The sequence below is a fragment of the Plectrocnemia conspersa genome, unplaced genomic scaffold, assembly GCF_051122295.1.
Source record: "Plectrocnemia conspersa isolate PC_06_02 unplaced genomic scaffold, ASM5112229v1 ptg000011l, whole genome shotgun sequence".
NCBI lineage: Eukaryota > Metazoa > Arthropoda > Insecta > Trichoptera > Polycentropodidae > Plectrocnemia > Plectrocnemia conspersa.
The window spans coordinates 11,060,591-11,077,066 of record NW_028277175.1 but is presented as its reverse complement, the minus strand read 5'-3'; the positions used below and the strand labels follow the sequence as shown (position 1 = coordinate 11,077,066).

General features: G+C 31.2%; 1 protein-coding gene across 2 annotated transcripts in view; it reads right to left on the bottom strand.

The window, feature by feature from the left end:
* Positions 1-357: 357 nt before the first annotated feature.
* LOC148229503 (uncharacterized) overlaps positions 358-16,476 on the bottom strand; it is a 31,350-nt gene continuing 15,231 nt past the window's right edge. Inside the window, exon 2 of one of the 2 annotated variants that reach the window (XM_088198293.1) lies at positions 358-1,437. In XM_088198293.1, coding sequence (XP_088054419.1) covers positions 674-1,258 — 585 coding nt within the window. In that variant the 5' untranslated portion in view covers positions 1,259-1,437 and the 3' untranslated portion in view covers positions 358-673. The remainder of the gene's footprint in view (positions 1,438-16,476) is intronic. The other variant, XM_088198291.1, reaches the window with a different exon arrangement.

Sequence of the window (16,476 nt, the reverse complement as noted above, 5' to 3'; positions counted from 1 at the left end):
ATCGTACAACTCTCTAGTCTAATAATATATTATATTATCTTTTATATATATATAAAATACATAAAAAGCTCTATTCGACGTGTATGTACAACCAAAAGTGCTGTGTTATGAATAGTCGGTTGGTATAAAGCGTCATGTTAATGCTATACGTTAAAACTATACTTCGTCCGAATCGGATCTTATGGAGTCGTAGTTAGAGTTTTTACTTCGGAGCATTCTGAGAAACGATCCGACTGCGAATATCGTCCTGCGGTGTCTGTGGAATATGCCTTGATATAAGGCGTCTCTCAGTGCTTTTCTATCGTCTGAAATCGAATGTTGGGTGCTGAGGACGATGTCCGATTGAGTGTTGATGGATTTTTGGTGCAATAGACTCGCCTGTTTCTTATCTAGCGATTTTTGATTCGGAAGGCTGATTGTCGACTCGATCGAAGAGTTTTTGGTGCGCCTCAGATCCAAGGCTCTCTTGGACGTCGCTTGGTTATCGCTGGGCACCGAGCGCTGCGTGGCTAGTCTCGATTTGTTCAAAGGGTCATTGTCGAAGCTCAGCTCTACTGACTTTTGACTGACGGCACTAGAACGGGTGAGCGTTCTTCCTTCGGGAGCTCTGATCGCCCTCTCCTCCTTGGCGCCTGCCATTTCGTCTGACTCTGGAGCACTGCACTGATTGGACTCAATCGGCCAGCGGAGGCCTGGATTCGGCTACGTCGCACTCCACCGAAGGCACATTCAGAGTGAACGAATCGTCTATGTTGTGCGGCACGGGCGAGGGCGTCGAAGGTTCGCGACACTCTGTCAGAGTAATGGCAGGCACGTCGCTCTTGGTCAACTTCAACTGACGGATTCTCCTCTCCAATTCGAGATCTTCGTCTGGTGTGCTCATAATAAGGGAGTCGTCCTGGACGCACTCGCCGAGCGATATGAGATCGCTCAGATTGACGTTGAAGTTATTGGCACAATTGCGCACTATCGGAGTCACTTCCGCTTGAGCGTTCTCAATCCGCTTCGGAGGGCAGACGTCGTCGTAGTATTCCGACAGATTGTACAGTTCTTCGTAAAGTCTCTCGTCTCGCACCGTGACAGAGTTGGGCGAGTCGAGGCTCAGTCCATCGTCGAGCCTGTCTCCGAGCACTGTCTTGAGGGAGTCTAGATGCCTCTGGAAGAGGTAGTTGTACGTCTCGCTGACGTTCCAGACGGAGTAGCTAGACGAAGGTCTCTTGCGGGAAACGGCATCGTCTAAGGGCGCATCGCTGTACATCTCAGTGAAGAGGGGCGATGCTAGCGAGCGCGCCGTTCCGGACAATATTGCATTAGAGCCGAGAATCCTTTGAAAGTCGCTCACTTGCTTGGCTTCCCTGATTTCAATCAACGTTCTGCTGTTGTCGTGCACCGGACGCTTCCTCTTTTCCGCATTTCTAGCCTCACCGAACACGCCACCTGGTAAACATTTAACGGGCAAATTAAAAGCTGTTCTCGTCAACATTTTCTTAGATTTTTTATGACACTCTAATTTATTATGCGCGGAATCGCATTTAGAATCGCTTCTAGATTCGATCGGGCTGTTGCAAAAGTATTTCTTTTTTATATCGAAGCGCCTCGAGGCGACGTAAGGTTTGCGGGTTCTGTCAGCGAGCGAAATGTTCTTGCCGCTGACTGCCAGAAAAGGGGATGCGTTTTTGAGTATGGAGTCTTCCATCAAGGGGTGCGGCCGTCGCAACCGCGGGCGAAAGACTGACGGACGGGAGGGCGAACCGTGAAATTATACCACCCCCTGTCAGTCGCGAAAGTTCTGAAATCTACCCTCCCGTCGGAGCGGCGCGCGATTTTCCGCGCCGACCCTCGAATGCGATTAATTTGATTCCATTATTGACAGTGTGTGTTTTAAAATTGACAATAAAGCGTTCTTTTGCGGTCGAGGCCGAGGGCGAAATCAAAGTTTCGAATGGATGTTTACGAGCGATCCAAATTGCCAAATTGCATACCATAAATATAATAATTGCACGCAACGCGATTAACATAATACGCCGTTGTCTTTTTGCCATTTGATACAAGGTCTGCAAAACGTACGATCGATAACGAGAGATGAATGACTATTTACAACTGTAATGGCTCATTAAACTCCGAAAAAAATCGAATCTAAAAGTTTACATATAATAAAATTTGATTCAAAGAGATAAAGTACGTTATATTGCGTGCGACATATTGTGCGTGTCATCATTTAAAACTTGTATATTATAGGTAAAATGTCAAAGTTGTATTAACTATGAGAAACGTTCTTGTTTTTAAGATTTTGACATTTTTAGAATATTTATATAGAAAAGTTGTGGAAATGAAGGGCGCACTACTGTTCGCTTAATAAATTCATCAAGTTGTTAAAAAATGAAAGGAAAAACAATGCGAATCATAATAATACAATTTTATTGGAAAGTTATAGAATTAATATACATATATAGAATTACACGTTAACACCATATTTTTTGAAAAATGTACAGTTAAACGGATTGTAAGAGTGAATTAAATAATTACAAACAACCCAATCATTACTAATGTATACAAAACACACATAACATATATTAAAACGCAATAGAGTCTATTGCGTTTTATATTGGTCTATGGCAGGGCTTCTTAAACTATGGGTCCCGACCCCAAATGGGGTCGCTTAGCGAAATCTTGGGGTCGCGAGATTTTATTGTAAAATATATAAATACATAAATTAAAATTACATGTTTTAAATCATTTTTTTAAGCTGCTCATTATGATCATATAACTTATACTCACTGCCTTATTGATCGAGAGGCCCTTGCAGCAAAAAAAATAGCACCAGAATTGAACAATGTGCTTCAGGATGCTGTTAAGATTATACATTTTATTAAGAGCCATGCCTTTAATAGCCGCTTATTTTTAAATCTCTATAAAAATACGGATTTCCACTATACAAATTTATTATTACACGCAGATGGATATCAAAAGGTCAAAGTTGTTTATTGAAAGATTGTTGTTATTAAAGGACGAAATCAAGATATTTTTACCCGAACAAAAATATGATCTTACTGCTATTTTTTCAAAATTACCTATGGCTATCCAAGCTGAGATCAACATTTGGAAAAATAGATTAGAAAAGAATTCGTTCGAAATGTGTTCTAGTATCGACAATTTTATAATCGAGAAAAATCACTGTAAAACTTTTATCGCAAAAATTATTATAGGTCACTTAAAAGCGCTAGAAACACAGTTTCGTAAATATTTTATATCAAATATTGATTTCAAAAAGTTATTTTGGATTCAAAAACCATTTTTATTGGCTTAAGTGAGATTGATCACCTGATATATAAAGCTCAAGAGGAATTTGCTGAGCTTTCGAGTGTCTCAAACTTAAAACTAGATTTTCCAAAAAAGCCCTTGACTGAATTCTGGATCGGAACTAGAACTGAATTTTTTACAATCTCCGATATGACATTAAGGGTTCTTCTGCCATTGAACACCACATATTTATGTGAAATTACATTTTCAGCTTTAACACATATTAAATCCCAATATCGTTCATCGCTAGATTTTACGTACAGCAGTGTCAAATATTGCACCAAGATTTAATTTGTTATGCAGTAACTTTTTTGCACATTTTTTTTTTTTCATTTTTATTTTCATTTACAAGCACATCCGTCTCATTAAAAAACGATTTTTACCTTTAATTTTTGTGTACTTAACCACTTTACAACTGCGCTCGAATATATTCGAACGGACTAAGATGACCAAAATGCCCGGGCTCCAATATATGCCAGCGACGATATATTTTGCTCAATATTCTCTTTTATTTATGTTATTGCAAAAAATGCAGGTTTGATGAAAAATACGGCATATAATTTTTGTAACTATAATAAATACAATTTTACAACTTTTTGTGCAATTTTTAATTATTTTATATTTTTGTATGTTTCTAAGCAAATTCTAAAATTATATTTTTTCATATGTATGTATATTGTTACTTAATCGATAAATCAGCACAAAATATTTATATATCATTATTTTTTATTTATCTGGGGTCGCGGAGAAACCCACAATCATAAAATGGGGTCGTGAATGAAAAAAGTTTAAGAAGCCCCTAGACTCTATGGAATAGATTAATATAGTGTTTTTTTTAGAGGTGTAGGTGTAGTTCTTTGAGATGTATGTACTCATGTATTTCAGGAATAAGTTCCCTTAGTCCATTTTTATATATATAAGAAATAAAAGGAGATCTGAATTTTCAAATACCTAAGAAAGAAGCAAAGAAATAACGAAACATCTTCAACAGCACCAGCTGAATTATTATTTTTAATATTTAATATTTTTATAAATTGTATAATCGGTAATTTGACAACTAGATTTAATGCAGGAAAATAAATAAATAATACATTAAGTTATATGTGCTTATTCCTAAAAAAAATCTAGAAAAAACAATCATGATTTTTTTTTTTAAATATGTCATTTCAGTAAAATCATATCGGAATACATTATCACCAGTAGATATGTATTTTATCTGGCAGGTGCTAGTAAAATTATATGATTTCAACTTTTCTATATGTAGCAGTATACACATACTTATCATTATTTATTTACACCCAATGTATAAATGTTACAGTGAATGTGTATTTTTTGGTAAAGTTATTTTTTTACTAGTAAAGTCCAAATACATTTTCACTAGTAGATTTATATTTCTACTAGCGAAAATTTAATTCAACTGATAGGCGCTACTGAAATTATAAAATAATAAATTATAAAGCCCCACTTTGCTCATTTAAATTATTAGCAATTAAAAAGAAAATTTGTCAGCTTTCCTTCACGCAACTATCTGAAAAAATATAATTCTATCTACTTAATTTTTTTTTATCAAAGTTTTCTTAGAGTTTTATTAAAACGTTTATTATGAGAAGGAAATTTTTACACTAGCAATGAAATTCATTTTGGAAAAAATCTTTGTAGTAAAATTTTATGTAAACCTTCTTTTAAATATGTATAATATATAGATTATGGTCTAAGATGTAGAACCGATCGTTCCTACTATGACGACGACTTATTACTTTTAACATGAATTTTTAACTATATACTTATATAATAAATAAGGATTGGAATATTAAAATCGAATTTTGGTCAACAGGAGTGCGCGAAAAACAATTATCACTTCTCAGAAGGCAAAAATTCACGCCAAAAGCAATAAAATCGTGTTGGCGCCGACGCAGTGGTAAGTTATTCAATAAATAATTTAAAATTATTAAAATATAATTTATCGTACTATGAAAAAAGGTTATGATTTTATTTTTGATTATATGTTTTAATTGGAAAAATCATATTATTTTAAATTTTGGATTGTAGTACATATTTTGTATTAAAGTTGATTATAATATTAAAAAGTAAAAAATACTATTTGCTACGTGTACTAAATATGTGTTTTAGTAGAATTTTATATTTAATAGGAATCGCAATTACCATGTGATCGAAAGCTTCCATTAAACTATTCTGTTTTGATAGAAGCGTTCAAAAGGAAAGCTTCAAACAAAGTTTGAAGAGTGACTTACTATGTATGATGAGGTTACATGTTTGTAGTATCAAATTATACCGAAACTATTTATTACGGGACTAAAAAATAATTTTCGACTAATTTCATAAATTAAAAAAAACCAGGGCGTTCATATAACGATGTTAATAAAACATACTTTAACATAAAAAAAGAAATCATAAATTACTGTTACATTGACGTGCATAAAAATAGTTTGAAAGGCACTTTATAAATCAATTTCGTGAAAGGAAAAACTCGCATGGAAAATAAAATAAAAGGAAACAAAACATATGGTACACACACAAGAAACGCGAAGGATACGTGCCGTTTGGGGAAAAAAATGACGCGTCACGTCGTTGTTAGGTTATTTGGATATGTTTCGGACAAATTCGTTTTGACCCACATATGCACATACCCACGTGACTTCTCTATGAGATTCGTACACATACAGAGGACTATGTTCTGCGGAAAAAGGCGACAATTTCCAGCTAAATTTGTAGCTGGGTTATCATCATCTGCCGATGACGTGTATTACGTTTATGTGATTTTGATGTAAAAGTATACGGCACGGGTATTGTACGAATGTCGTAAAAAACGGAAGTAAGTAATGTGGATTCAGAAAGGTAGTTGACCTCGTTGTACCCTCGTTACTTTACGTAAAGAATGGGTAGATGCACGAATGTTTCTATGATATATGTGAACAATATCTCAGTTCTTTGTCTATGTATTTTAGTAAATTTTTAATAATAATAGTAGACTGACTATTCAGTTTTGGTTTCAGATAGTTTTAACTAAACAGTCAAAATTTTAAGAATATCATAATCTGTTTAACTGACATGGACGAAAATTCATGCTGTACGCATTGCTTCACTGTTATGTGTTGTGCAGAACATATTATTTTATTTGACGACATGTTTTGCTTTTTTAAGAGTCGATTGAAAAATAAGGAAAAGTTTTAGGCCATTTTAAAAGTCATAGTGTCAAGATACTAGAATGTTTGTTTGAAAAAATATGCTATAAAACATCTACAGTCGTAAAAGAGATGGGATAATAATATAGTAAAATGCATTTAAAGATATTTGATAAAGCAGCATTAAATATATTTGTAAATTATGCATGTATTTTCATAATTATTACGCTGGTTACAGAAAATACTCTTTTTTATAAATTATATTGCATATTAAAGCTTCTTTATTATTTAAGAGAGTCTTAGCATTTGAGCCAATTTTGACAGTAAACGGCGGTTTATCTCGATTCAGAAATGCAAATAAATTTTCTCTGGGAATATACTGAAATTTTGATTAACTATTTACAATGAAAAGTTAATTTTATTGGTAGCCTGTTTAATCATGATTATTACTTTATATCTGCAATGTAACAAAGGTCAAAGATAAAAACCAGTCGGTCCCTAAATATAAGTAATGTTGGGTCTTTAATTTTGGTTTATAGATCTTTTAATGGGTAAAGATTTTTAGTTTAGTTTTTAATTTTTTTTATCATAACAGACATATCTAAAATTAATAAACGATAACCCTAACATAAATTCATTATTGTTTATTATCAGCATTATGCATAGCAGCGTTTTTCTCTCTTTTATTACCCTTATATAAACTATGGTTTTATGGTCCACTGATTTTTATATTATTAAGAAGATAATACATTGCTATTCTGTTCACATATTAAACGATATTCAATACTATATTTTATGTTCATCATATGTGCATATAAATTATGTACTTTGCACGCAAATCATAAAATAATCAGTTTTAATATTTTCCATGGATACACATATGTTATTCCGCCATTGAGCGACTGCGGTGCCGGAAACGACGACATTTTCCGGAAATAAAGAGCAAATTGCGCCGTTGCTCATTGGCAACTATTGGCAATTTTACAATTGGCATTGTGTTGCCTAGCCTAGGTAATTCATTACCAATCGTAATTGAAAAAAATACACAAGGGCGCGTCAATTTGCTGGATTAGATTTAAAAAAGGTCGAATTCTACAATGCATGTAAATCAAGATTAGTATTTAGGTCAGCTTTCGTGACCTTAGTGTTTGATCGTTTAACGGAAATTTAGCTGCTCTTTATCTGGAGCTATTTATCGTTATGTTTGTTTGCCGCGAGCTAAACGACTAGTTTATATTGTATGGTATATTATTATTTATTTCTCAGTTATCTGTGGCTTTCGTCGCTTAATAAACGTTTCAATTATATACAAAGAATATTTTATATGCGAAATGAAAATTGTCGGAAAATAAACATTGCAGATAATTAGGAAATGTATAATTCAAGAGGAAGGTATTATATTAATAAATAATAAGCACTTGTGAGAGACTATTATAAAGGGTATAAAAGAAAGTACAGAATGAAAAGTGTCTGAATTAAAAAATACGTATTACAGGTAAATTATTTATTGTAACGCGACTGTGTAGTATTAATATATAAATAATAAAAACATGGGTATGAATATTCTTCTTATTGAAGAACAAGCTTTCTTTTTAATATTACTATTGTTATCGCTTGAGAAATAATTTTCTTGTAATTTATATATTTCAGTATTAAAAAATGACGCACTTTAAGTTGTCATTGTATCAGTATCCATGCTTTTATATTTAATGTCTCAAATTTATTAAATGAAATTTTAGTTTTTACCTAAAAGTAACAATTTTATTTTATATAATTTTATATAATTTTTATTATATCTATATAAGCAAAATTTTATACAAATTAAATAATAGTGGTTTTTATGTATCTGAATTTAGATTAATGTACAACTATATGTTTTTGACTTTATATCGATTTAATAGATGTTCTTATTAGAGATCATGTTGCAGGAAAACCAGGGAATTTCCTGCTTTTTTGTTGGCACATGATTTTTAAAACAATACAATATAATACGAAACCGATTTTCTACTGAAAAAGTTGCAAATTAATATCATACTTTATTTCTAGAAATTTACGCAGCAATTATATCAAAAATTAAAAAAAGAAAATATTATATTATCAGTTCATCAGTTTAATACATTTTTAACAAAAGCCCAATTATGATACCAAATAAATAAATAATATTTAAAAAATATATTTATTGATTTTATTATTTTTTTTTAATAATAAAAATATATTTGATTAATGTGCAAGCTTTATTAGAACGACTATCTTTTGATTTAGATAGTTTGACAATCATAGAATAATTAAATAACCAATAAACCACCAGAATATTTCTCCGGTAGAAAAATTTAATATAGTCTACGAAATAAATTTAAGATTTCGTAACCAACCGGAGAACAGACTCGAAATCTGAATCTTTGCTCTAAATTAAGCCAACATCAACGGAAAGCGAGCGATAATTTTCGACGGCAGGAATAATCACAACAAAAATTAGTAATAGACTATTTAATTTTTCTTAACAAAAATGAAATAAATATTCTTATTTTTATAATATAATTATTTTTAGTTACTATAAATAATGAATAAATATGTTTTTTTTTTTAATAAATTATTATGTATGGTTTTTACAAATATAAATATTCAGCAAACATATTTTTTGTTATGATTTTATCGATAGGCAAATAAGGAATATTTTTTATAAGGAATGCAGTGAGGTGCTTTGAAGTGTAAATATTTATACTAATTACATAGTTTTATAACAAAGCTTTTATATCTTACAACGAAAAGCGTCGAAAAGTATGTTAGCTATTTAATACAAGGACTATGTATATATTCCTTCGACTTGGAAACGTTCACATACACTCGAGTCGAATCTGATATCGCTTTAAATTGTTTTTCAATCTGTTTCAGACATGTTAAGTACGAGTATTCGTAAAAATATCTAGATTATTTAGCTATCTACGTTCAAAGCATGCAAAAAGTTAATTGAAGATATATATCATACAATCTAATATATATTCTTTCTATCAACAACCCATTTGCGGTTGAACTATAATGAAGTTTTCGAGCAGATAAATAAATATAACACATATAGAGCTTTCACACGAATCTTTGAACAAGCATACATATCAATCCGTACCAGGTGGCAATTAGAACGCTATGCTTTCTGACGGCTACTGTTAATTTTTGCTGTTAAAGTTGAACTCAAATACACATACACACGAATGTATATCCTTGTGTTTTGCACTGTTAAAAGTTTGCAAACACCGTTGACGGGAATCGTGATAAGAACGTAGTATTTACGACATGGGCAAAACTCGAACATCCACTTCCACGTACGTTGTGTGCTTAAACGCTAGAGCTTCCATATATTATCTGTGTATGCTAACCGATTTTTCGCGGTCATAAAAGTTTAGTTCATCCTTCGGAAGCTTTATGACAGTGGCGTAGGTCAACTGTGGCGCTGATAGTGCTACCTACACACGAAGCTGTCGTGCGATAAATCAATTTGTTCGATAGGGTTGAAAAAACGATCTGAATTATGTTTGTGTCTGTATAGGGCAGAATTCATAGTTCGCGTGCCAACGAGGGTTGTTGTTTTTCGTGTTTGTCAATATGGTCTATTGGAAGTTAATCCTGGCGGTTCCTTGCCTTTTGAAATTGAATTCCCGGTATAAGATTTGTTGTCCATTAAGGTTAGATTACAGTGTTTGGGGTATCAATTTGGCAGATTTCAAGGTAGTGATTCTCAACTCGATCAAGTATAATTGTATACCATAGTTAAACAATACTCTATATATAAAAAAATATGAATTACCAGCTCACCTACTTGATAATACATATAGCTATTAAATATTAACATACAGTATCGTACTTATTGAAAAATCAATGAATGGTACATACATTAAGAAATTTTCCATAGAAATAAAACATGACAAATATAATTTATTCATAATATAACTAAAAAAAATATTGTTGTACTGTATAAAATAATATTAAAATACCATTATTTTTACAAATAACAGATATGTATGAACCTAAAAAATGTTAGAGTCGTTATTACATATCTATTGTATCACTCGCAACTAATATCATTCACTTTTCATTATATTGATCAGTTAAAGTTAAAGAATGTGATTGGTACAATTAAACTCATATTTATATATAGAATTCGTGTCGACCACTTCAGACTATTTTTAGATGAAAGATATACATCATAGTGGTGACTAACTAAAATCAAGTTGTGCACATATGTATATAAAAAGGTATCATACCATTTGTTGTATGTGTTTTTTATTAAAAAAAAAAGTAAAATTAAAATGTTAAACTAGAAAAATTAAAAGTTTAACAATTTTATCAAAAGTTATAGATTATCAGTTATCGTGCTTATTGTTACCAATAAATGATCTTGAAACAGCATGAATAAAATATTACATTATTGCTTTAAATGTACCTTATTTTATTAGTTTAAAACATTTACAAAGAATTTTTCATATTGGGAATTTGGCTAAAGAACTGGTGACATCGTTTTTTATTTTTTTTAGTTTAAAATTTTGACGGTTTTTACGCAAGTAAACAATATTATTATTGTTACATAAACACATACATAGGCCTACTGAGAGGAAGCAAATTCTCGGGGCCCGTTCTCCTTAAAGGGCCTAACTTTAAAAAAATCACAGCAAGAATTTATTTATAAAATAAGTAAAAACCAACATCAAATAATGAATCTGAACTAAACTACAGTTTTTAGAAATGTACCTATATACTGATGTATTTCAGATATAAGTTCCTTATACAAGATATAATAGGAGCGGAACATTGCCTTCAAAATCACCCCTTTCTAGCTAGTAATTTCATAATAAACATTATTATTAGTAAGCACACACGCACAGATCTGTCCGACGGATACCAGAACAGATCTATCCGAGCAAACTGTTTGAGTTTCGATATACTTATCCGACATTAGATTTACGTGTTTTTAGGTGATTGTGCATTTTAAATAAACAAGCATATTAAAAAGCCATATCCATACAGTACTAGAAAAATTACTAATGGCGATTGGTGTCAAAGTAATAATCAATTACACGCTATAAAATTATTTTTAAAACACGAATTTAGTTTACAATATATAATGTCTCACTGTCTTTGATAAAAAATGTCAAAAAATACATTTTCAATAGTAATAATAATAAGTAACCGATGGGTGATAAAGTAATAAAACCGTATCACTATTTATTTTAGATGTTTACCGATGGCGGGAACTTTAGCGCAAATTAATTAAGGTGAGTGTCATAAAACCATTTAAGGGATCAATTTTAGCAAAAAATACTGAAATCCATCGTTTTGCACGAATAGCGGACAGACGGCGGACAGACAAATCTGTGAAACACACGATCAGATTTGTCCGCCAGGCACCCGCGACGGACAGATCCACGCGTGTATGGCCAGCTAGTAAAAGGGACAGATTGTGCTTTTTTGTGTTAAAATTTTTTTGCAAATTATTGTTAACTTTATTGCTTTTTGAACGTTTAAAAAATATTAGACATGAGAGGAAATATTCAACGAATGTATGATAAATTAGTAGCAGTACATTTAGGTATTCGATTTTAAAATTCAGATCGAATACCTAAGGAAAAAGCAAGGAAATAACAAAAAATCAACAACACCACAAGCCGAGTTAGATAAATTTAATGTTTTTATATATTGTATTATCAGTAATTTGACAACTAGATTTAATAAAGCAAAATTAATAAATAATACATTCAGTTTAATGCGCTTATTCCAAAAAAATAAAACTAGAAAAAACAGTCTCTAATCTTCCCGAAAATATTTTTTAAATTACATAATTTTAGTAAAATCATATCGTCTAATATATATCCAGTAGATATATATTTTTACAAGTGAAAATATAATTTATCTAGTAAAATTATTTGATTTCAACTTTTCTATATGTAGCAATATATAGATTTACATCTTATCATTATTTATATTCATCCGATGTATAAATGTTACAGCAAATGTGTATTTTTAAGTAAAGTTATATTTGCACTAGTTAAGTCCAAATACATTTTCACCAGTAAATATATATTTCTGTTAGCGAAAATACAAATAAACGCTAATATGCTGCTCTAAAATGTTTATGAAACTCAATTTGACAGTTGCGAAACGTCCATTTCCTGTTCAAACCCAAACCTAACCTAATGAACTAACTGAAACTAATAAGTATGGTTTGTAAATATATATTTTTATTAAAGCAAGTCCAAAATACAAACTGAGCCAGATCATCTTTCAGGGGAAAATTAGCGGAAGAATAAGTATAGATAAATATCGCATCTCACATATCGTTACACAGTTTGTCTGCATTTCGATATTACACTATGTTTTAAAAATATGATAGCTATTCTTACCGATATTATTATGGACTTACAATATAATAGGGCTGATAAAAGTATATTCAAACCGAATTTTGATCAATAGGAGAGCGCAAAAACAATTATCACTTCTCAGAAGGCAAAAATTCACGTCAAAAGCAATAAAATCGCGTCGGCGCCGCTGCAGTGGGAACGCTCGGTAACGAGCGTTCCCACTGCGACGGCGACGGCACGATTTTGTTGCTTTTGACGTGGATTTTTGCCTTCTGAGTAGTGATAATTGTTTTTTGCGCTCTCCTATTGGGCAAAATTTGGTTTAGATGTGCTTTATTCTATTCTCACGCGTAATATTGTTATAAAAAACGCTTTTACCATGATGGCACGATTTTATTGCTTTTGATCTGGACTGAATTCATTATATGGCAACACTGAGCAGCAAAGAAAACACTACTAATAATCAGGAAAATGTTATAAGTAGATAATAAAGTCAAATTAAAATATTTCGCATAAAACATGATTTCAGAAAATATGTCGCAATTAATTTGTCGCATAAAAAGGGTTAACTTATACATATTATTATTTATTCAAGAAATTATATTACGATGTTCAAAAATATTTTTGTCAAGAGGCCCGGAATCTAACACTAGAAACAGATATATAGTAAAAAAATTTGACAGGTTTGTCAATCGCTACTTTTGTGACGTATGTTTGTCAAGTCATTTACTTTAATATTGTTTGATTAGAGATGTTTACATATATATGTAACATTTGATGCTATCAATTTAAAGTACTATATTGTATATTTATTGTGAAATTATGCACAATGAATAAATTATAATTTAGTCCAGTAATAAATATTGATACAAGTATAATATTGTAATTTAAAATATTTAATAGATAATGTATAATCGATTAAATTAGATACGGTTTTACTTCTTGTGGAATATATATTGCGATATGAGAATGAAAAATAATATTAAGGAACCCAATAAGCATATTTTCTGATAAACACATCTATGTAAAGGTCGAGACGCAATAAGAATTAAAATAGAAGCGATACTATTAATTTTAATTAAATATAACCAACGTTGATTTTAGAACGGGTTGTATTTATTGTTATATAGTGACGGAAAAACCATATAATATTAAGATTCAGGTCAATTGGCTATAGCTACGAAAATAGGAGCGAGGAACTATGGCTTTAACTCAATTACAGATTTATAAAGCACGTTTTACGGAAAGGGTTAAAAAGTTATTTCGTTCGCAATACCTTTCCTGGTATATAGAACATGTAAATATAACATAACATAACCTTTTACTGGATAAAGTTACACATCATTATTAAAATACGTTATTATGCATAACATATAATATTTCCTTCTATTATTCTCAAATAGACAAATAAGGGATGATGAATATAAATAAAGTATGTGTATATATTAATTAATATATAATATATTGTATTACGACTATATAAATAAATAATAAAATGTGTTGAAACATCTTTGGACATGTTAAACATAAACGTCAACAGTTCAATCAGTGGTTGTAAGGCAAATTATGTGTGAAATTAGAGTTAAATACGCGTTCGATTGACTATGTGTTTCAATTAGTGAAGTAAATTGGAAGATACGTAATTTAATCTAATAGTCTTATAAATGAAATAAAATATATATTATAATTATTTTTTATACATAAATATATAAATCAAATTAATTTTTTTTTATTGTACTTTTTAATAGAAAAGGGTGTATTTTTGTATACAAATAGATCGTGAATTCTTTATAAAAACAGGAAATTAAATATATTAATTCATAATATAATGCATTTGCACGTTTCCTTAAATTTCTTGCATAGTCATAGATGGCTTTTCTCCATGAACTGGTTGATATCGATCTAATATTTTATTAATTAGGGCAATAATCTTATAAACTCAAGACTGAATCGAATTCTTTCGCACCTTTCAAGAGCTATAAAAAATAAATGACGCAGGGATTAATATATAAATGCTATATAATACAGCAATAGATCGATTAAAAATTTAAGAATAATACATTCCTAACGTTTTGAAATGTGCTTTAGACGAGGAAGTATGTAATTACGGCTTTACGAATTAAACTACAAGGTCTTATCAATCTGCCTAATAATTAGTAACCGTAGGAGTTTTTGTCATCTATTGTATTGTACAATTTTGTAAGTTACATAAGAATATGAATTATTCAAGTGGTAGTAAAATAATGTGTAATATACTATATTAAGCAGTATTTATATACTTTAGTGCAGCCATGTCAAACTCGCGGCCCGCGGGCCGCATGCGGCTCGTAAGCAATTTTTTTGCGGCCCGCGGGTACCCACGGTATTTTTCATTAATTGTTTGAGTCCACACAAAAGGTATTTTTGGATCAGATTTATTTAAATATATTGATTTTTAGTAATTTGTAATTGAAACTGAGTAAAAGTCGCGTTACAATATTCATATATTATATACAATATTTCGTGATTCGCTCGAAAACAGTCTCATTAGAAGCGACTCAGATAGCTAACCCCAAAATATATAATGCCCCTTATTTATTTATTCCAGTCTTTTGTATTCAATATGTCAAAACGAAAAATCGGGGATGAGCACCGAAATTTTTAAGGAAAGTGGGAATTAGAATATAATTTTGCTGTGAAGGAAAATATAAAATAATTTGCTTGATATGTAATAATACTATTAATGTGCCAAAGATATATAACATTAAACGGCACTATGAACAACATAAATCAATATATGATAAATACGAAGAATTAATGAGAGAAGAAAAATTGAAAGAGCTCAAATTGGGACTGAAAAACCAGCAATCTATGTTTGCCAAGGTAGTTCAAGAAAATGAAGTAGTGATGCATGCAAGCTATGAACTCAGTCGAATGATCGCCATGAGCGGGAAATCTTACAGTGAAGGAAATTTCGTAAAGCAATGCCTTGTAAAAACGGCTGACATTGTGTTCCCACAGAAAACGAACTTATTTAAGAACATATCATTAACTAGAAATACTGCTAAACGTATTGATGAAATGGCGGATGATCTGAAATAACAATTAAAGGCTGCATCATGGAAATTTCAGCATTTTTCTATTTCCTGATGACATCACAAGAATCGCACAGCTCGCAATGTTCATCAGGGCCTGTGACACTGAATTCAATGTTTACGAAGAACTCATCGAACTGCTTCCAATGCACGTTACAACGAAAAGCGAAGACATTTTTGAAAATGTCGAGGGGATTTTGGATGACTATGATTTTGATTTGAGTAAACTTGTGTGCTTATCTACTGATGGTGCAGCGAATATGTCTGACAGGCATAATGGTGTTGCTGCCAAATTGCGAACAAAAATTAAGAACTGTATCCAGATTCATCATTTGTCCATTTTCACTGTATTATTCATCAACAAAATTTGTGTACAAAGACATTAACATTAGACCGCGTGCTTAGTTTGGTTATAAAAATAGTGAACTTTATCAAAGGAAATGCTCTCAACTATCGTCAATTCAGTCAGCTGTTAAAAGATATGGATAATGAGTTCACAATGTTCCATTCACACGGCAGTTCGATGGTTATCGTGTCATAAAGTGTTGAAAAGATTTTATTTGCTAAGACAAGAAATCATTTTATTTTTGGAGATTAAAGGTAAAAACACGG